The following is a 23,607-nucleotide window of genomic DNA, read 5'->3' as shown; positions in this document are numbered from 1 at the left end:
AATATAGGATATGTTTCTCATCTCCATAGAACCTACTGCTAAATCAAGATTTGTAAATCTTGACTTGTCCATCATGTTATATTCACTCACTAGGAGTTAGCCCTCTTTCCAAGGACAAATATTATCATATTCACAGTTTGTAGCTCATTCACAACATTTAAATATATGTTCCATTATGCATGTGAAATGCCATTTGACTGTAAGACCAACAAAACCCTCAGTCATCCTTTTCTTCTAATTTCTATTGACAGTATCCTAGTATAAACCCTCATTATTTGTCACATTACAATTAAAAACTCTTCATAAGAAAAATTCTGCATATTCACTCTACCCATTCCATTTACTTTTTTTCCTCTTTTCCTTTGCCTGAATAGTTTCTTATTTAAAGATCAAGTCATAGAGTGAAAGTTCTTTTCCTTTCTATCCAAAAGTGGATGCCATACTACCTTTCTTGTATTATTTCCTAACATTTACTAAGAAACCTATGTCATTGATTGGAACTGTGCTAAACTCTGAGGATACTTATTAAATGAAAAATCATGGTCCTTTGAATCAAAAAACTGTATGCTCTCTCCCTGTCATTCTCTACTTTCATCTGTATCATGCTCTTGTTTATTTCCCTTCTGCTCATACTCTTCCCTTTTCCTAACATACACTTCTCTCCAATGACTTTCTGAATCCCTTACTATTGTTTAAAGTTCATCTCAAATGCAACCTCCTCAAAGCTGTTCCAAATCTCTCATCTGGTATTGAACTTTCACTTACAGACCTTACCTAACACTTTCTTTTTTCAAATTTTCTAATGTGTTTATTATGTAATGTCATGAATTTTATACAATTATTGCCTTGTGTGAATCCTCCAACTAGAATAGCAGCTCTCTGAGCTGCTTTCATAAATTTTGTGCTAAAACACTCGGCACATATTAACCACTTAATAAAAGGGTTTTCCTCATGAATGATGATTTTATTCTTTGTTCTTCAGGGTGAAGCTGGTCCTGCTGGTCCCCCTGGTCCTCCTGGCTTCCCTGGAACAGTAAGTTGTGTGGCATTGGATTCCTCCCTCTTCTCTGAATCATTTCCAACTTCTACTTCATATGTCATACAGTCTCTCACTTAATTTCCTTTCTATTGCATTCATCAGGCAATGTTTTGAATGAGTCAACTTCCCTTATGTTTTAATCTAGACACAGTTGTCCCATAATGGATTTCTGTGTTTGAGTCTTATTTCTCCACACACCCATTTTAAATTCCTGAAATATGATATAGATTGAGTTTTCTATTTCTTTTGTTTCTTCCTATAGCATTTACCAATATTCTTGGCTTACACTAGATGATTGCCAAATAAAGATTTATTTTCCCATTATCATGGAAGATTAAATTTGGGGGAGACCATAGAACACAGAATGTTAGCAGTGAACAGAAAAAAAAACTCAATACAAAACAAAACAACAAATTGTATTTTGAGCCAAGGACTTGCTTTTAGCTGCAAACTCTACCCACTCCAATTACTTTTTTCATATTTAGTGTCTATATGTCATATTTAGTGCCTGTATGACTTAAAGAAAGTTTACTTTATCTTTCTGGACCTCAGTTTCCTCATCTCTAAAGGAAGGGTTTGGACTAGGTTTGGATTATTTCTATGGAAACTTCTAACTTTACATTTATGATTCCATACTACTGTTACAGGATAGTAAAGGACAGAATTGATAAATGAGTTAGTTGTCTTCTAAATGGCTCATTTATGTTGAGAATTTTTTTCTTCTGGAAAGGTTAATACTTAGAATTTAGTATAAAGAATTAGAAACTAGAAGGAACTTTAGACACCTTCAAATCCCAACTATTTATTCCAAAGATAGAGAAAGTTAGGTTAAAAGAGGTTGAGACTCCCAGAGTCAAAAAAAAATCAAACAATCAACAAACGTGTATTAAGGACTTAAAATGTTTTAGGGACTATTCTGAGTAATGATTATACAAGAGAAAACAAATAAATCCCTGCCCTCAAGGAGCTTACATTCCAATGAGAAGAGACAGTATGTATAGAAATAGGTACATGAAAGATCCAGAGAAGATGGAAGGCAATTTAAGACAGCCTGTAATAAGTATTGAAACTGGACTCAAACTTAATTTCTCTGATTTAAAATTTGCTCGATCTCTACTCTGTCTTGCCAGGTTGTCTCTAATTAGGGAATATCCTATCTATATCCTCTCATCACTGGAAGGCCTCCTAGTTGTTTAATAGGATCAGGAATCAGATTTCTAGATCTCCCTATATTTATTCAGGGCAATTCCAAACCCACATAATCTATTATTGCCTAAAAAATACCAGCAAGAATCAGTTTTGACATATAGCAATAGTAGACCTTCTATGATTGAATTTTTCTCATTCAAGATAAAACCATGTATACCCCTTAACAACTTTATTCCTAGGAAGCCGTATGATTCCATAGAAAGACCATTGGAGTAAGAGTTCTGATTCACATTTTAGAATTTAACTAGATATGAAGAAAGCTTTTTATAATAATCATAAATGTCCAGACATAGAAGGCATCACATTTATAGACCCTGATTTTCCCATCACTTCCCATCTTCATATGGAGGTTGGAAGACCAGAGGCAACTGTTAACTCAAAGGGGAGAGCATTGGTCCTGGAGTCAAGAATTTAACTACTTGAGTCATATTTAGCTTCAGTTGTTTACTATTTGCATGATCTAGGGCGAATCATTCAGTCTCTGTCTAAGTCTGCACAACTATAAAATGGGGATTTTTGTGAGGATAAAATAAGATAATATTTGTAAAGCACTTAGCACAGTGTCTCACCCATCATAAGAAGACTTTAACAAATGCATATTCCCAGTTACTGAGCATGTTGTTGATCAGGTTCCTATTCAGAGATCCTTTCCAAAAATGAACTCCTATCAGTCTTTGAGAGCATGTTGTAATTGGAGCCTGGCTCAGGATCTTGTTGTGCAGCTCTTGGCAAAGTAGCCTCATCATTCTGCTTTATCTTCCCTACATTTGACATATTGCACTAATAACAGGACTTAACTCTCCCACAAGACATCTGGAAGGATCACTTAGCAAATGTTAGTTAAGTTGTATTATCGTAAATGATCGTACAATTGAGAAAGTAGTGTCATTGGGGAATATGTTAACAGACTGTAATTGTGCATTGCCAGGACAGAGAGTAATGAAGAGGAAATAATACTGACAACATTACACAATGAAAAAAAAGTGTAGTAGTCACAGGATTCAGGTTTAAATCCTGACTCTGCTTCTTACTATTTATGTTTCCTCTATGGAGAGGTCACTTGATCTCATTGGACCAGTTTCCTGAAATCTAGAATGAAGATGTTGCAATAAATATCTTTTAAAATCTTTTCAGGTTCTAAATCTTGTTATATATGTAAGAAAGGAGAAAAAAGGAAAAAAGAAAGAAGGGAGAGGGAAGGGAAGGAAGCACTCAATAAAAAAGGAAGGAAAGAAGAATGGAGGAAAGGAAGGAGAGAAAGAACATAGTGAAGAAATAAGGGAAAAAATGAAAGAAAGAAAAAGGAAAGACCAAAGGAAAAGGAAATCTCTGGATTATCTTAAAGATCAGATTCAGTGATAGCTCAATCTTTTCCTTTGACTCCAAGCTCCAATAATTACTAGTTTTGAAATTTGGGACAAGTCATTTACCATTCTCTGTCTTACTTTCCTTCTTTATAAAATAAAAGCTGCATTTTGTGTCCTGTGTCCTGTTTCTTTCCAAGGTCAGATGAGAAATTCAAAAGGTCCTGATAATTTTTATAAATTTTTCTTTATATAATTTTTCTTATCTTGCTGCTTTCATGACTGTTATTTTATTGGTGAAGTTCAGTTTCTCCATGACTCCTTTTCATGTGAGAGTCTTGTATATATCTTTTCATCTTGGATTTAAACTCAACCCAACTCATTGGAGGAATACCTTGAATTTTTTTAAATCTATCAGCTATACCATTGTAGCATTAGACTGTCCAGTTATTCTCTCTTTCTCTTTCCCCCTTTCTTTTCCTTTTCCTCCCAGGTTTCATCAAAAGGAAAGTAATGTACAGAATAAGGGAAATGATTTTTCTACTGTGCTTTCCTGTAATCAAATCGTATTTATATTTTTGTTTTATGTTTTATTTTTCACTCTGTGTACTTCATTTTAGAAATGACATTGATAAACTGGAGTAGAAAAAGAGGCAAGCAGGAGGCAAGCAGTCCTTAGAATTATGATGTATAAGAATCAATGAAAGGAACACAGGATGTTTAGCAGAAGAGATAATGTACCAGAGACATAGCAGTCCCCCTGTATCTTTTGGGGTTGTTATGTAGATGGGGAATTATACTGTTTGGGCTAATAGGCAGAACAAAGGACCACAAGTAGATTAGCAGTTTTCAGTACTGTATATAGAAAAAAAACTGTCCTAACAAAATGATTCCCACAGTGGAATGGTTCTGTAGTACATTCCTTCACATTGGTAGTGTCTGAACCAAGTCTATTAACATTATGAATGTTGGAGAAGAGATACTTGGTAAGATATGGATTGGACTAGATGGCCTCTGAGGTCTTTTCCAACTCTGACTTCTTTCATTATAAGGATTTCTTCTATTTTTTCCTCTTATTTCTGTCCACATTCTTTTTTTTCTTTCTTTCTTTCCCCTTCTTTTCCTTATCTTCTTCTGTCCTTTTTACTTCTATATACCCTTTTCTCTTCTCTTTTCTCCCTTTCTTTTCTTTCTAATTATTTCTCCTTATCTCTTGCTTATCTTCCTCCCATTTTTCTCTTTCTCCTTTTCCTTCTTATTCTCCTGCTCCTGATCCCACTCCTATTCCTCTTTGCCCCCTCTCCCCCCCTCTCTCTCCTCCCTTCCTCCTCCTCCTCCTCCTCCTTCTTCTTCTTCTTTTTCTTCTTCTTCCTTCTGTATTTTAATTAAATCAGCTGCCAAGACAAGAACTCAATATCTACTTTACTTCAAGTCTCCTTTCTATGTCATTTGCTTCTTGCCATTTCCACAGGTTCGGTTCTAGTAACACACACATTTTTCAAAGAATTTGTGTTGATGTTTATAAAGGATTTTTTTATTTCAATGAAGGAAATATAAAATAAAATAATTAGAAATATTAAGGGAAATATTATAATATTCTGATTTAGGAAAAGCCAAGATTTATTTCTCCTTATTTAAAGTTGAGGAAACAGATTTTGAGGCATTAAATAACTTGTCCATAATCTCACATAATAGTAAATGACTCCAACTATATTTGAAACCAACTTTAGGTGATACAGTTGAATGTTGGCCCTGAAATCAAGATCTTAGTTTAAATTCTGTCTCAGATGTGCATTTTCTTTGTGTGAGTCACTTAAGCTGTTTGCCTTAATTTCTACATATATAATATAGGGATCACAAAAGCAACTGCTTCCCATGGTTGTTGTGAGGTTCACATAAGATAATATGTATACATTGTTCAGCAAACCTTGACATGCTAATTTTAAAACTCTAAACCAATGCCTGACATATGCTAAGTCCTATATAAATGGTAACATTATTATTATTATTATTTTAGAGTTCTTCCCACTATACCACACTGAAACTGTAATCAGAGACTTGAGACTTATCTCTTTAAGTGCAAAGGTGCTAAGAATAGTTGTTCTTATACCTAGACCATCAGCAAAAGTGTTATAAAGTTTGTGAGTAAGCTGTTTCATGGTAAAGTAACAATATAATGAGAACTGGCATTTGAATAGCTTTTTGCAGATTACCCAGCACTTTATATCCATTAGCTCATTTGATCCTCGCAGCCCCTTGAGGTAGATAATTATTCATTGAGATATTCTTTATCTGTTGGTGCATCTGCAGTCATGGATGGTGGGACTCTCCTCTACCCACAGCTTCTGAACCCTGTACAAATGTAAAAATATGTGCTAATATTATCATTGGTGAAAATCTTAACATTATTTTCCATGGAATAAATTCAAAATTTCTCTACATGTTTTAAATACTCTCACAAAGATTTTGTAGTGGTGAAAAAACTAGATACATGGACTAGTAATCTTTGATATTTTTTCAATCGTTTCTTAGCTTTTGGAGGGAGAAGAAGAGGGATAGATATAATGTCCATGAATTTTTCATGGCACATGAATGCCTCCCTTTTTGAAAATATCTTGGAATTTGGTTACTTAGTGGTTTCTAATTTGCATGGAATTCATCTGTGTATTTGATGTAAATATTTGTTATGCAATCATTATTTTTCCCTCTTTTGTGAATGAGAAAAATGAATTTCAATGTGATTAAATAAATTGGTTAAGTTCCATATTGAGAACAATAATAGAGAAGGGACACAGATATGGGGTACTGACTCAGACTAGGGCATTTTCTTGTTTCCTATATCACTTTGTCACTCTATGAGTTTGGGGTTGCAGTTCAAGCAATTCTTGAACATTGGCATTCTTCCACTTCCAATATTAAAAGTAGAATCAAAAAATATTTTGATTCATTAGTCCACAGTTTATTATGGATTATCTATGTGCAAACCCCTGTGCTGGAAGCTAGCAAAGCAACATAGTTTAAATAATCCACAACTACAAATAGTAGAATATAATTGGAAGAACCATCAGAAAATGCCAACAGAAAACCATAATTTGATTCTTTAATCTGATATTTGATATATAAATTCATATCTATGTATTTTCTCAATAGGTAGCTATATCTATACTTGTGTTTATATATGTACCTACTCATTTATCTATTCCTCCATCTATCTATACATATACATATCTATTATGCACTTCAAGAGACATTATATATTCATTAACATATACACATAAATGGTTTGTCCATCTGTATATATAGAACTTCTAGAAATTTCTTCCCCTACCTTGAGCTTTAGTTTCCTTCTCTAAAGGGTTGTTATAAGAAATGAATAAATAATTGTTAAAAATGATGAGTTTTATTACTAAATTTCCCTCTGTTTCTCCCTTGGTTTCTATTTCAGACATCTTTTTTTACTCCTCATCCTCACATCCCGGTAAGTAAAATATGTTGATTCTACTCTATATCCTGACAATCCTAGAGTGTTGCTTTTCATTTCTTCTGGACTTTGAGAAGATGGCCTTAGATTGTATCTAGCTCAGGAAGTCATTTTCTTAGACAATTAGGAGGTAGAGGGAGGTATGAATAGATGCTACCCTGAAAATAGTGGAAAATCATATTCTGGGATCAGTTACAGAGGGTAGTTGAAGAGCTATTGATAATCAGTAACATCCACAATGAAGAATTTTTTGCCATTGTGATGGTGACAATTTGAAATGACTTTGGAAAAAACTTTTTTTTTTAAAAGTAAGATATCAAAAATGGAGAATGAGGTTTCTCTGATAGAGTAATAAACCTTTAACCTTATTATCTTGGAAGCAATAGCAAAATTATATGCTAGGATTTAAATTTTGAAAAATCTTAGATAACAATTTAGAATTAGTAATAAAGGGGAAAAAAGGAAATATCGATGTTGTCTAACATTGACTCTAGGCTTTAGGTATGCATTTTTTCAAAAGTTTCTGAGAAAAAAATAGGTAGAAAAAATCCCATATGCTAAAATTCTACAAGGGAAGTCAAATGAGAAGTCAAATGAAATTCTGAAGACAAAATAAGAGATAATTCTTTTGAGGAAAAAAAATAATTTATCTAAAAATAGTGATATGAATTTATAGGAACTTTTAAACAAATTTATATTGTTAAAATATATTCAGGACATGGAAGCAAATGAAGGATGAGCCTGTGGATAAAGAAAAAGGGATGGCACAAACATCTGAAAATTGTGTCAGGGATGCCTTAGTTCAGAATAAATTGAGTTTGATAGGAAAAGCTAAAAATAAAGCAGGTTGATGTTTATAAAATCAGTTTCAAAATATTAAAAAAGATAGGACTTTGCTGGTTAGTCAGGACAATGATGGAAATAGCTGACTTTTTAAAGTTTGTGAAGTACTTTATTTACCTCATCTCATTTGAGATTCCTAGAAATCCGATTTTGTAGATGCTATAGGTATGATGTTTGGTTCTTCATTCTCAAAGAAGGACATGACATGAGGGAGGTAATGCCATGACAAGAACATGAATTGGATTTGAGTGAGGGGGGTGCTGTGTTGAGTCACCAGCCTCACTTTCTCCTCCAAAGCCATCTGGTTCCAGTTGCCAGATATAAATCAGGACAACTGTAAATGACCTTGCATGAGAGGCAATCAGGGTTAAGTGATTTGTCCAAGGTCACACAGCTAAGTAAGAATCAAGTGTCTGAGGCTGGATTTGAACTCCTTTCCTCCTAACTCAAAGACTCTATCCACTGCAACACCAAGCAACTGATAGGAATCACAAAAGGTCACATTTAGACTTTATTTAGGGGAAAAACTTCCTAAGAAATATAAATATCTAATGGTGGAATGAGCAAAGTTAATGAGTGTTGAATTCCCTATCATGAGCTTGTTCCAAGTCCAGGTTGAACTTGGTAGCCTCTGATTCCAATGGTATGATTATCTCTCATCTCTTCCATGAAATGATTAAACTAAACCATCTCTAATGTCACTCTCAATGCTAAAATATGATTCTATGAAATATTTCAGAAGGCCACATAAGGTAATAATCTCAGAAGGGGTCATCAAAGACTTGATTTCTACATCTAACTTGGCTATGTGATCTTGGCCAAATTACATAACTTCTCTGAAGGAAATGAATAACCATTAACAGTCTTTCCAGGTCAAACATTTTATATTGTTTGAATATTCTGAATTCTAAGGCCTCTCATTTTGTTTTTTGCTGGGAAAAAAGAAGAAACCATTTTGATGTAGTGCATTAGGTTTATGTCAGTAGAATTTTGAGTTCAAATCCTATTTATGACAACTTTTGTTCGTTAAAAAAGGATAAATTACTTACCCTTCACACTCTTCAGTTTCCCTGTCAGGTAAATGGGGATAATGATACCTGAAAACATACCTCAAAGGGTTGTTATGAAGTTCAGTTAATTCTGCATATGAAGTGTTTTGAATCTTAAAGTATGATATAAATATTATTAACATTAAAACTTGTAAGGGTACTTTATCTCTAGCAACCTGTGATTAAAAAAATCATTTATTAAGCATTGACTGTTCCAGGCACAATACTAAATACTGTAGTTATAAATAAAAAAAGCAATACTAACCCCTACCCCTCAAGAGGCTTTCTTCTAATGCATATAAATATAACCTTGCTTGATGGTACTTAAAACCTACTTGACGCATTCATGCCTGCTTATGGGTATTATTAGAAATGATATGAGATGGGGCAGCTAGGTGGCACAGTAGATAGAGCATTGACCCTGGAATCAAGAGGGCCTGAGTTCAAATCTGGTTTCAGACACTTAATACTTATTAACTGTATGACCTTGGACAAATCACTTAACCCCATTGCCTTGTAAAAACTAAAAAAAAGAAAAAAAGATAAAAGAAGAAATGATATACAAAATGCCCTCAAAGGATGTCATGGTGCTTCACTTCTCAGACTGACCTTGGAATAGGAGTCAAGCTCATTAGGGAAGGACCTTTGTGAATCCCATCAAATCTGATACTTGGTTTAGTTGCCTCCATCCTTTGTCTAAGTAGAATGGGCTTTTTCTTGGGCAGATGATAGGCTTCTCCTCTGCCTGTGCATTAAAATCTCTTTGCAATAAACAAAGAAAAAAGAATGACTATAAAAAAGATTCATTGCAGAATTCCAAGCTGCACTCCCCTGGGGCAAGCCTTGGTTGCCAAAGCAACATGTGTTTGTATTTATGGTTTTCTAAAGAGTTTTTCTTTTTGACTTCATTAATGCTCTTCTTCATTGTGTACTTTCTGAGTCCCTATGGATCAAGAGGAGGTGGGGAAACTTAAGGATTTAGATAACTTTTAAAGTTTACAGCATAATTAAGAAAAGTCATAATCAAGGAGGCCAGAGACTATGTCCAAGTTTATCTTTGCAAATCACAGCATTGCTGCAGTGCTCAAACGTACCACAAGATGGCGATAGTAATTGCAGGTTTGCATAGGTCCTTGGTTCCCATTCTAAAGACAGGTGGGAGGAAAGCAAGATGGATAGAAGATAAAAGGGCTGCTCCAGAAATGGAATCACCCTCAGAGAGCATCATGTTCAATTAGCAACTGACACTTATTAGATTCCTTGTAACTCTCTGGGCTATTTTCTCATCTTCTGTAAAATGAAAGACTAGAGATCATCGATAAGGTCCCTGAAAGCTCTGGCCACCAGTGGTTCTTTTTAACATTTGAAGGTTGTCCAAATTCTTTCCCCACATCAACCTAGAGTATCAGGGAGAGTAAGGGTCAGTATCATATTTTATAGATTAGGAAACTGAGGCCCAAAGGGTAGCCCATGACTTCCCAGCTAGAAATAATCATTCACTTTTCTGCTGATCTTTAATATATGCAACATAATTTCTCCATAAAAACCCTTTGAGTCAGACAATTCAAGGGCAAGCATTATAATCACAAATTGAGAAGGGAGAAAATAGAGACAATGAGGGATTAAGTAATTTGCTTGTAGTCACATATTAACCCCAGAATTTGAGAATTAGAGAGAACCTTAAGAACCATATAGTCTAACTATGTGGGTAAATAGGACTATTGTTGCTAGATAGTAATATGCCTGATTAGTAACTGAACAATCCTTTAAATTGGGGGAGTCCACCATCCCTTGAGGTAGGGCTTTTCAGCTCTGGGCAGTGTTAGTTTTTAGGGAAAGCAATATTGTAGTTTATATTTCCCCTGACATCAAACTTAAATTCATTACATCATCTACCTTTTGTTATCCATCCTTCTCTCTAGAAACCAAAAAACTCCATCTTCTACATGACAGCCCTTCAGAATTCTTGAATATTATTATCATGCTCTCTCTCCTTAAGCTTCTGTTTTCCAGGATAAATGTATTTCATTCCTTTAAATGATCCTCCTGTGCATTTTCCACCATTCTGGTGTATACCTCTAAAGACTTATTCTACTGCCATAACTGTGCAAGAGTAACCTATTCTCTCCCTCTAGCCTTGACCATATTCCTCAATCTCAACCTACCTTTCTTGTTACACTATAATTGTATATTTATGTTTCAATTCATTTCTATGTTTGTGGTCTGACTCAACCATACAAAAATGTGATCCCCAGAACTAGATGAAATACTTCAGATGGATGATGACGAGTATACAAATCCATCAAAACAATCAGCTACTTCCTTTCTGTAATCTATTTCTGTTATTACAGTCTAAGATCACATTAGTTTTTATGGTTTCCCAGTCATATCATTAACTCATTCTAAGCCTAAAGTCAATGAAAACTTCAGATCATTTGAGAAGTATGGAATGAATCATTCATATTGGTAAGAAAGACCAGAGGAAGAGCTAGCCAGGAATTTATGGATAAATTGTTAAGAAGGGCTTTGAAGCCAGAAAGACAGAGAAGTTTAAGTCTTATCCATCTTCATATTGCTCCCATAAAAGGAGCCTAGAGATGAACAGAATCCTCCAAATAGCTTACCTGGTCTATTATATTGGTTCTGGACAGAATGACCCAGAAAAAAAGACAAGAAAGTTGTATTTGCCTTGGGGAATGGTGTACAAAGGTGTTAGAGGTCATGGCTTGAAGGCAGGACTGTTTCATTTTGTTGCCGATGAGATTTGAGGATCGTTAATTAAAGATAGAAGATCTAGGGTTACTGAAAAATGAAGTAATTAATATGTTCCCTGGGATTTTAAAACATCCCAAGATTTATTGCAAATTATTGCAAAGTATATAGATTAAAACTTGTAGAAAAATAGTAAGCACTTTGAGAGCGAGAGAGAGAGAGAGAGAGAGAGAGAGAGAGAGAGAGAGAGAGAGAAAGCACATACCTTGGTCACTTGGCATGGGGGCATGGTGAATCATCAGGGCCTAGTTTGAAAATACATGACCTAGCAAGGAAAGAGAGAATGTCATCTTTGGGGGTAGCATCCAAAAGAGTCAGAGAGCCCAGAAGGGACATCACTTCTTTTTAAATGTACTTCTATAATAAGGTGGCACTTGGGGAATGGTCTAGCACCTGAGCCAGGTATTTTCCAATAGCAAACTATGTACTGGTCCTTACTGTCTCAAGGTATGTTACCTATAAATTACATAGGAAGCAAGGTGAAGGAGTAATGAGGATGAGGTACAATTTGTATTTAACAATGAAATAATAGGGCTCAGTTTACATCTCAGGAGCAAACAGCCTTCCACAATTAACAAGATTTAACAGCATAAAAGATTACAGTATTTGTTTCTAATTATAAATTTCCTATATTCATAATTCTCTGTCTCCATTTTCCACATGATTGATATAGTGATGGCACAGGTCTGTTGATGAACACATTTGAGTTTGAGGCATGGATTCCATATTAACTCTTTCCTTTGGTAAGAGGTACAGCTAGAATAAAAAAAAACAGTACCAACTTTTTAACATTACAAAGTGTTTTAGTTACTCTGGTTTGAAGGTAAGACATCCAGGTAAAGGCTTCTTCTGAGTCAAGGGAAACAAGGAGCATAGACACAGATATATGAGTAAAAAGAGGGATAGTGAGATGGAAATATTTCTGAGCTGAGTCAAAATACATAAATCTGATTCCTGGGAAAAGGTGTGGGTGGAGTGCGTATGTTCACAGCTGGAACAGATTAGTTGTATGTCATACTCCTCTTGCATCCTATGTGACCCCACCTCCATTTATGTAGGTGTGATTGTAGGACTGTGAACACAGCTGAACCATAACCAGTGCAGATTCAGTCTCTCTGAAGCCAAGGGAAGAGGAGTCATGAGACAAATATGGTAGTTACAGTGGCAAAATTCAAACATTTATCTCTGCTAGACCAAAGCAAGAGAATATAGAGAGGAAGAAGGGATGGGTAATGAAGTCATTCTTGATGAATTCAAATTTTCTGGCTCAAATGAACTCCATCATTCATTACTAAAAGAACAGGCAGATGAGATTGCTGAGGCACTGGCAGTGATATTGGAAAGATAATGGAAATAAGGAGAGTTACGTCAAAATGGGAGTATAGATGTCCCAATTTCAAGAAGGAAAGTGAATAGTCTTCAAATCATAGGCCAATGAGCTTGACTGCAATTCATAGAAAATTCAATAAAGAGATAGTTGCCTAGCATATAAAAAGGTGAAGAATAAGGGATTTCATAAAGAACAGGTCATGTCTTTCTAACCTCATTTATTATTTTTGAATGGATAATTAAATTAGAAGATGAATAAAATACAGATTTTTTTAGCAAGACTTTTTGTCAACTATCTTAATATATTGTTGAAGAGGAGATGGATGGATGAATAAAGAGATTAAAATATAACTGAAAACTTTTGGAATCAGCTGAATACAAGAGTAATTGCTAATGGGTCATTGTTAATATGGAAAACAGTCTTCAATGGAAATGTAAAGGGAACTGGATTTGGCTTTAATCTGTTTACCATTTATTATTACTGACAGATAAAATGATAGATGGCATGAACATCAAATTTGCAGATTAGTCAGTTGAGACAAAGCTGAGAAGAATAACTGTGATATTAGATGACAGAGTCAGGCTACAAAAGGATCATGACAGATTATAGCACTTGACTAAATCTAAGAAGATGAAATTCAAAAGGAGAAATGTAAATTATTTTATTTTGGGAAAAAAATACTATCAACTTCACCAGGACATGATTGGGCAGCAGTTATTCTGTAAAAGAATTCCTAATAGCTTCAGTGCCATGATATGGTAATCCAAAATCTACTGTAATCTTAGGCTACATTAAGATTGACTTAGGTTCTAAGTTTAGAGAAGTGATAGTCCCACTGTAGTCAACTCTTGTCAGACTTCATCTGAAGGATGGTATTTAGTTTTGGATAATATAGTTTTAAAAAGATCTTGACAAGCTAAAGAATTACCAGAGGAGTACAACCAAGATGAAGAAGAGTTTGGGTTCTTGTCATAAAAATCTATTCAAGAGGAGATTCTAAGTGGCACAGTGGATAGACAGCAGAAGGAACTAATTTCAAATCCAACTTCTGATACTAGCTGTGTGGCCTTGGGCAAGTCACAACGCTCAACAAAAATCATATCAAGATACTGGTTATGTTAAACTTGAAGAGAAGACACATGGGGACTGCATAAAGATGTCTTTAACTAAAACAAAGTGTTCTATGGAGGGATTATACTTCTGTTTGGAACCAGAGGGCAGAACCAGAAGCAAAGGGTTCAAACTGCCAAGAAGCAAATTTAGACTTGATGGTTTGTATTGTTTTTAAGAGCTTTCTAACTATAAAAGCTGCCTTTAAAGTGGAATGGGACACCTAAAGAGTTATTTGTCCCCCCTTTCTTGAAAGTCTTTAAAGTAGACACTGAAAGACCACGTGTATGGTATAGCAGAGACTTTTCAGGTTTGTGTTAGATAGATGACTGCTGAAGTCCCTTCCAGCTCTCAAATGATGCTGAGGCCACCAAGACTCAGGCACTTTGAAGAACTTTTAAATCCTAGCCCCAGTCCCATTCTTAGTTAGCACTCTAACTGTACCCTACAACCCAAGCATCCTCTTTCATCTAGAGCTAATGGATTTATCCATATGGGAATTCTCTCTATTGAAACAGATGAAATTTGTCAAAATATCTAAATGTCCACTAGTACCTCAACCATCTCTTTCCCTCAGCTCCTTCCTTTCTTCTGAGGGCATCAATGATCCTATTATCTGCAAATAGAATTATTGTAATAGTCTCCTAATTTGCCTACTTGCAAGATTTATAAGAGATAATTTTATAAAGTATTCATCAGATTCTGAAAGGTTGTTTTTGTCTGTGTGTGTATGATTTTTTTTCTTCCTCTGGATGGGGATATCATAATCCATAGCAGGTCTAAAACAGTTGTCCTAGTTCTCTGAACTGTGAGAGGAGCTGCTTCCATCAAGTTTGTCATCTCACAATGTTATTGTTGATGTGTACTTTGTTCTCATGGTTCTACTCCCATGCTTCTCTAGAGTCTGGCCATTTATGGTTTCTTATGGAACAATAGTATTCCACAGTATTCATATACCTTAACTTGTTTAGCCATTCTCCAATTGATGGGCATCCCCTCAACTTCCAAATTTTTACCACTGCCTACTTGCTTTCTACCTCTCTCCTTGCCAATGTGCCTTGTACCTGATGGTTGAACAACTGCCAATTATAGCACTTTTTCCTATGTAAATTTATTTTTATCCATATTTAAAAATTACAAAATTTCCTTCCACCCTCCCTCCCCCCCAAGCATGGAACAGTCAGGTTAGAATTGCATATACATATTTTTAATAAACATGTTTACAGATTAGTTGCTTTTGGTATTGTAGCCAATGGGTTTGATGTTTCCAGGGAAGAATCACTGCTTGACCCAAGAATACAGGTGTAAAAAGAAAATCAAAATTTATTAAAAAAGAAGTTACAACACAAAAGAAAATGATAGAGAAATTAAGGAAAGATTAAAGGAAAAAACATGGATTGCTAATTAATCTTGGCAGGCCAGCTACCAGGTTAAACAAGAGAGGAAAGCAAAAGAAAGAGCCTGTACCTCTCCCAAAATCTGTTTAAATCCCCACTCAGGGTCTATGAAAAGAGATGGTGACTTGGGAGTTGCCCAAGGCCCACATTGGAGAATTTGCTTTTTGGGGAAGGGGTCAAGGGTCTCTGATTCTGGTCTGGGTGTTTTAACAGAGTGACAGGGAAAGAGTGAAGATTCACAAAACTTTGTTTCCAATTAATTTCAATATTCCCTATGCCCATGGTTCTCTGCATCAATAGGAGGAATTAGGATTAAGGGAAAGAGATACATAATTGATAATTTTTATAGTGTTCATCAGATTCTGAAGGGTTGTTTGTTTTTGTTTGGTTTTAATCATAGCATTTTTCTATTAAAAAAAAATCAGTGGCTCCCCATTACCTGTCAGATAATTTGAAAATTTCCAAACCCTCCATACAAGGTCTTATCTCATACCTTTTCCATTCACATATGTCTGACCTGAACTTTCATTCGTCACCATTTTTTACCCTCTGTATTGCTCACACTTTACATTCCTGAAAAGTGATAGTCCCACTGTAGTCAACTCTTGTTGAAAAACTCTTTCCTCTTACCCCATTTGACTTTTTAATTGTCCCCCTTCTTTTCAATCTCTTGCATCTTCCAAGAAGGGTGCATTTTTGTCCCTATCTTTCCTTTGCATTTGTCTAGACTATCTTGGTGTTATGGTAGATAGAGCACTAGGTCTGGAGTCAAGAAGACCTGAGTTCAAACCTGACCTCAGATTCTCCCTAGCTAGTCCATTAATAATTTATAAGTTATGTATAATTTTTACAAGTCATTTAACCTCTATTTGTTTCAGTTTCCTCAATTATAAAATGAGGATAATAATGGTAACTATCTCCCAGGGTTGTTGTAAAACTCAAATGAGATACTATTTGTAAAGTTGTTAGAACAGTGCTTGATACATAGTAGGCATTTATTTAATAAACGCTTGTTCCTTTGACCATGTTTATTTATTTCACTTTCCCTTGAATAATCTTATTTTGTGCACATGCCTTTATCCCTATTAGGCTATTAGGTTCTAATGAATAGTGTTTCTATTTAAGTAATATTTCAAGAGTGGACACTAAAAGCTTTCATATAGCAGAAGTATATCTCTGATTTTTCAATTTAATTCATTTCCCCCCTACTATACTGAGGTATTGATGGGCACAGTACAGTGCAATAGAAAGAATGTGGTATTTGAAGTTGGAGCACTGAGTTTAAGTGTCACCACTGCCAGGTATTGCGTGACCTAGGAAAAAATCATTTAGTTTCTCTTTCATCTAAAATTTTAAAAAGATAGAGAGCTTCATCTAATTATTTAGGGTTTCTCCCAACTCTAAACCTATGATCTTATGACTTCAGGGGGAAAATGATAATCTACTCCTCACATGAGTGTAACATACTTTAGTTTCAAAAGCATTTTCCCTCAATTAGATAATCTTTATGGTCCTTCCTATCACTAATGACCTTACCTTTTGATTGTCTCTTGTCAGGGGGCAGCTGGGCAGAAAGGAGAGAAAGGAGAACCAGGAATCAATGGGGAACCTGTGAGTATCACAGCCTTTTAATGTATTTGTCAAAGGGAGACATGCTAGTTCCCAGCTGTCAAGTTGTTGAGGGCTATCCATGTTGAAGAGTCACACCTCATGTAGATGTATATTTGAAGTGACAATACAATTCCCTCAAGGCTATGAACATTTATCAGGGACTTCAGGCCTGTGCTGGTTGAGTAGTTGAATTAAATGAGATTGCTTACATCAATGGAATTCCAGATTTCTATAAAGATGCATTATTTTTATCAAACGTTGCTCCCCTTCCTGCCTATTTTGTCATGGTAATGTGAATAGAGGTGAGAAATTGATGATGTGATGTTTATATTACCCTTTAGGGTTGCTTTGTTTTGTTTTTATGAGCTGTGGTTGCTCTGAGAAAGAGATATATATGTCTCTAGCCACTTGTGACTGGGTCCTGAATTCCTATGTCACAGACCTATCTGAGGAAACAGAAAAGAACACAATTGTGCTCATGGATACTACTGCTGATATGCTTGTAACCTAGAAAAATCACTGCCCTACTATTTGGTGTATTCTAAATCTAAGATCTCAACCAACTCAAAGTAAAACCTTGTGTACAAGACTTTCCTAGTGACAGAAAAAGCAGAGGGGAGCTCAGACATTTGGAGCAAAACCAGTCTACCCAAAGGATACTGTGCTTCCACAAGGAGATCTCTCCTGGGTCTCAAACTTACATGCATACAACTCTTTTTGTAGTATAAAGGGATAGCCTGAATACCATCCCAAAAGCCTAGACTCTTGCTGCTTTTACCTTCTTTCTACAATCAAAATGATATCTCTTTCAAGCTGTTGTTTGCAATTACTTCCTGTTTCCACAGCTCAACTGTCCTGTGATGATAGGCTAACAATATGGCATCTGCAGCAGTTTGAAGGATGCCAAAATTCAGAATAGGAGGTTATGATTTGGGTTATCTACTCCATGCCTGTTACTTACAAAGTCACTATGTCCTTAGAGAGTAGAATCAATTAGGAATCTTACCTATATAGGTGCCTTACAGAGGCCAAGATGCATTCAAAAATCACTAGAATGGTGAGATTTTTCACTTTTTCTATAGATTGAAATCTCAGTATGAGTCGATAGTATGTAGATCTTGACTGCATTTTAAATTGAATAGAACATAATTAACACAAGAGAAGTGACATTCCTACACTATCATAGGTAGATAACTTCCTAAAATATAAATAGAGAAAGTTATATGTGGATATAGATATAGATATATGTACAAATACACACACATATATAGATATATAGATATAGATATTTATTCACACAGAAATAAGGCACATAGTATATACCCATTATAAACTTGTTTCTTTCTACTCATGGCTTCTTTGCTATGGGGTCAAAGTAAGACTTTTTTTCTTGATTGATTATTAAAAAGTAGTCAAATTAGATTGAAGAAATTAGGTTTTTATAACTGAGAGAAAGTTTTGTGGAAACAATATCCCCATGTTTAAGTATGGCAAACTGTCAGAGAGAAGAAAGATTGGAGAGCTTTTGCTTGACCATTGAATGTCAAACCTAAGTGGTCCAAAATTAACAAGACAGTTGATTTCAGCTCAACCTAAATGACAACTTCTCAACAATAAAAACTGTCCAAAATTGAAATAGATTGCCTCCCAATGAACTCTCCATCATAGGATCTTGTCAAGCTGAGATTGAAGGACAATTTGTCAGAAACGTTATAAATAGGTTTCCTACTTTGGGGCAAGGGTAGGTCTAGAAGACATTGAGATCCTCTAATTATTTGATAAGATGATTCTATTATCATTTGATTTTAGGGAGCACGTGGTTTTCCAGGTGAAATAGGTCCAATGGGACCTCCAGGATCCCCGGTAAGTGAAATCCTTACTCTCTATCTTCAATTGACTATAGCTTTCCAGTAGAAAGCAAGAAATGAATCCTGCTGTGTCTTCTAGCTCCATTCATAGTGTCAATTTGTATATATCTGATATTTCTATCTCTTATAAATATTAACAGACTGAGACACATTCTTAAACCTGGGAACTAGCCAGAAATTTGTCACACTCATGAGACAGTTGGGGATATAATCAAGGGTATGCTGGAGTCAGGTTGAACCAACCCTCAAGATCTTATTTTCAGGTTCTTAGTGTGAACATTTACATTTAGGAAATCAACAAACACAATAGATAAGGGCTTGATTTTTTTTGATTGTCTAGACTTAAGAAAGTGATAGAAAATTGTTAATAATGCAGTTAAAACAAAATTTGCCATGTGTCCTTTTTTTCCTGAAGAACCAGCTATGAATACTAGTTTTCAATGTAAGTTGAAAGAGCAGTGAGTTAGGGCCTACTTTTCAGTAGCATCTTGGTACTAACTATATAACTCAGTATAATCATTTAACTCTTCTGGACCTTAGTAAAATGAGGGGATTGGGCTGAATGATTTTTAAAACTTTAATATTTTTCCCAAGTAAAGTACAAATATTTTAATATTTTTTAAACTTTGAGTTCCAAATTGTCTCTGTCCCCGACCCCCACCACCTGCATATAGGGAAAGCAAGTTGATAGAGATTATAGTCATGCAAATCACATTAGAATGCAATGTTTTGTAAATTCCCTTCTTGCTTTAAAAATACTCTGTAACCAACACTTTTATGAACTTGAGTGAGTCTTTGGGCTTCAGTTACCTCATTTGAAAAGTTAGACAACATAGCCATTACAATTTCTTCGACTTAAAATGTTTAATCATTCTATACTGCATTTCCATCATTTATGAGACCTTAGGGACACTTGGGTTCAGTTCGGATGCCAACCTTGTAAGCATGAGCAAGTCTCTACACGGTTCTTCACCTCTCAATTCCCTCATCTGTAAAATTTCTGTAGAACTTACTCTACAGGGATGTCGTGAAGGTCAAATAAATGTGTTACTCTATATACCTTCAGATATAATAAAAATGTGATTTATTCATATTATTATTGGTGGATCTGTACTTTTAAAATGTCTTCATATACCTTATGAAAACTTCTAATCTATGCAGTCAATACTTCATCACACTTTTTTCTATTGACAACAATGAAATATCCAGCTTATATGATTAACTTTAAAATGTTCCACCTTCACCCCTGTATTTTCTCTCTCCAACTGGTACATGTATTGCATAAATTGATGTGAAAGTTATAGTTTCTGTTTTCTGAATAATGAGTGGGAAAGGTGACCCAGATGAATACTAGGTAACAGAATGGAATGAGAAATTTTCTGCAGACAATTCACAGTGGATAGCCCACACATTGATAATTGAGAGTTGACTAAAATGTTCATTTAATCTCTTGAAAGGAATTAGGTAGAATAGGACTGAAAGACATAAATGAATAAAATAGCACATTTTGTTGATTTAATAACTGTAATTAAGTATAACTCACTTGGTCTGCTTCAATAATCATTAAGCATAAACAATTAATATGTTTCACATGCTAGAATTCAGTCAGGTCTTCTGAGTGGGGCATAATTGACTGAGCATAAGGCAACAGTTTTAGCATTCTAAATTTTGTCCTTTATAATATTTCCAAAAGAAATTTCATTTAAAAAATGTGGTTGTACATACACCTCAATTTGATGAATAATTCATATTCTCCTTGGTCAAGTGGAAAAGCCATCATCATCATCATCATCATCTTCCTCATCCTCTTCATCATCAATACTCCATTCAAGTTTAATATTCTGTGATTCATCATGGACCCTTAGGTGAAATTTCAGGATTCAAATCAATACTCTATAAAAATAGTGTATATAAAATAAGAATTAGTTATAAAATAGAGGTGTTCAAACATGTATCCTAGAGTGCAGTGCCTCTATTTATCAATTAGATGGTTATATGACAATCAGCCAGGAAGCAGAATAAATGAAATGACTGGTTTATACCCACAAAATATATAATTAGTCTGTGAATTCACCAAGAAGAATTTTATGTTTCTCAAGACTGAAACCAATTTTGCATCAGAATGTTACATCATACAATGGAAAGAACATCAATCTGGGACTCAAGAAGCTAGGATTCTAGACCAAGTTCAATTAATAACCAGTTTTGGATCAAGTCAGTTCGCCTACTTTTAGCTTCCTCATTTATAACTGCAGTGGCATCCAAAAGAATAACCATAGCATGTTTTTCCCTTATCAAAATTAATAATTTCAAAATTGATAATTAACAATTGAGTGCTAGCACTCCATGCTCTAGGTTCTCACATCCCTGACATGCTAATATTCTGTGTTATATATTTCATCAGTCTATGTTTCAATATATTAAATACATGCTCTTAGAACTTTATAATTCTAGTATTCTTCATGCTTTTCTCTGATGCTTTCCCTGCCCCCAATATATGACTTTGACTTTTCAGCACCTCATTTGAATCGATTAGAGCAGCCCCCTGCCTGAGTACCCAGATGTTGAACTGAATTCAGCAGTTTCTAATTTGCTTGTGTCCCTTTGTTTCCTTCCAGGGTGCTCAAGGCCCAGAAGGTGCCCAAGGGGGACCTGGAGTGCCTGGAAACACTGTGAGTAATTATCTCTCTGATGTGTCTCCTTAACAGGCCATACAGCTGAAGGGATGTGCCAGCAGCTGCATTGCAGATTTTGGTTCTTGGTCTAATTCAGTAGAAGAGTATGTGATCAGTAAACAAAGTTGCATATTAAACTGTTTAGGATTGAAAAGAATCAAATGGGCAATTGTCCTCAAATTCTTAGACCATTAATTCATTACAGACCAATCCAACCATTGCTTCATGTCAATAATTAAAGGAGTTAACCACACAGGTTGTTTCATTGCAGATTCACTATCACCCCCCTTTCTGGTCTAGGCAAAACAGGTCTGCCTGTTCCTTTCCTTAGTTGCCATATCATTTTTCATTCAGAAAGTAAAGATGCTCAATATCATTCCAAGTTTTTTTAAACCTCAGTTGGCCTCTTCCTTGCACTTATGGTTGATTGAAAATGCACTTTTTAAAAGTATTGCATTTGTAGGAACTTTTCTCTCTGCCACCTCAGCCCAGCAGGTGCCAAGTGATATTAATGTACAATGTAGACATCCAAACCCTTAAATCAGTATGAAATTCTCAGTAAATTAATTGACATGGAAGAAGAAAAAAGGCTGGAATTCTTTGTTTTCAGAATTTGTTTCCTTGGTCTAAAAAAAATTGAAAGGTTTGGTCTGCTGCAGTCTTCATATGAATCAATGATTTTCCATAAAAGTCCTAAAAGATGATAATATCCGAGAATACATTAAGTAGGAGAGGCATGTTCAGAATGAGACAGGTGATAGTACCATTGTATTTTGCCCTATCTAGGCATTATTTAGCGTGTAAGATCAATTCCTGGGTACCAGCTATTTGGATGCTTCAAAAATTGAAGCACATCCAGAAAAGAACAACCATAATGGACATAGACTTGAAGGCCATATTATAGAAGGATTTGTCAAAGGAACTGGGGATATTTACGGGGAGGGGGGGAATAGCAATGAGATAAGGTCTGTGTTTAAACATTTGAAGTGAAGGAAGGAATGATGCATTTAGTCTGTTCATCCTGAAGGACAGAATTAGCAACAATGGGTAGAATTCATAGAAGCAGATATAGGGTACATATAAAACAACAATAGCAACACCATCACTTCCTTTCAAAACAAAAAATAATTTTCTGAATAAGTATATCAGTGCAAAGGCAGAAAATAGTGGGGGGGGGTTTTAATAGAAGTCTTCAAATTGATGCTGGCTTCCTGTTTAAATACAGATTAGACTAAACAGTTTAAATACACATAGAACTAGGTGATCTCTGAGTTCTTTTGTTTCTCAAAGGTCATATAATTCTTTGACCAGATCCTTTCACCTTCAGCCATACTCAGAGATAAAGATAAAAATAGAATCACTGGGTAAGGAATCTGACTATTCTCCCGGGTCAGATTTGGGCTCACAGTATAGCAGGAAACTATTAAGAGACCTGTCAATATAGGGAGGGCCAAAATATACCATAGATAAATCAATATTTTAAGAGAAGTGGGAATACACTAGGCTAACAACGACTCAAGTTTCCAATGTGACAATAAGCTCCAAAGAGTTACACAAAATCTTAACTTATTCACAAAATGAAAAATGTTATTTTTAATCTTATTTTTTAATTGGTAAGAATTGAATTTCTCTCACCAACCCCTTCCCAAAAACATTGGAAAAACGGAAATATATTTATAGTAGTCAGAGTAAAGTGAAATAAGTTCCCTCATTGATCTCATCTAAAAAATATGCATCTGTTTAAAAAAAACTGATTTAAGAAAAAACAATACTGAGTTCAGGCATTATTCTTTCTTCAGAGTTCAGAATTAGTCTTTTAGAGCTACCAACCAGCACTGATTATTCTCATTCTGTTGGTCTGCCTCTCCTCACCTCTATGACAATTGCTAAGATAAGGAACATGAAACAATCTACTCAGG

At 35.1% G+C, this 23,607-nt stretch overlaps 1 protein-coding gene across 2 annotated transcripts in view; it reads left to right on the top strand.

Moving 5' to 3' along the window:
- Window positions 1-23,607, top strand: part of COL22A1 (collagen type XXII alpha 1 chain) — a 665,867-nt gene that overhangs the window by 493,491 nt on the left and 148,769 nt on the right. For both annotated transcript variants that reach the window (XM_074202703.1, XM_074202704.1), the window contains exons 31-35: window positions 983-1,033; window positions 6,998-7,030; window positions 17,092-17,145; window positions 18,955-19,008; window positions 21,632-21,685. In XM_074202703.1, the coding sequence (XP_074058804.1) occupies window positions 983-1,033; window positions 6,998-7,030; window positions 17,092-17,145; window positions 18,955-19,008; window positions 21,632-21,685 (246 nt within the window). The remainder of the gene's footprint in view (window positions 1-982; window positions 1,034-6,997; window positions 7,031-17,091; window positions 17,146-18,954; window positions 19,009-21,631; window positions 21,686-23,607) is intronic.

The sequence above is a fragment of the Macrotis lagotis genome, chromosome X (assembly GCF_037893015.1).
Source record: "Macrotis lagotis isolate mMagLag1 chromosome X, bilby.v1.9.chrom.fasta, whole genome shotgun sequence".
NCBI classification, from domain to species: Eukaryota; Metazoa; Chordata; class Mammalia; order Peramelemorphia; family Peramelidae; genus Macrotis; species Macrotis lagotis.
This window is presented reverse-complemented; position numbering and strand designations above follow the sequence as displayed.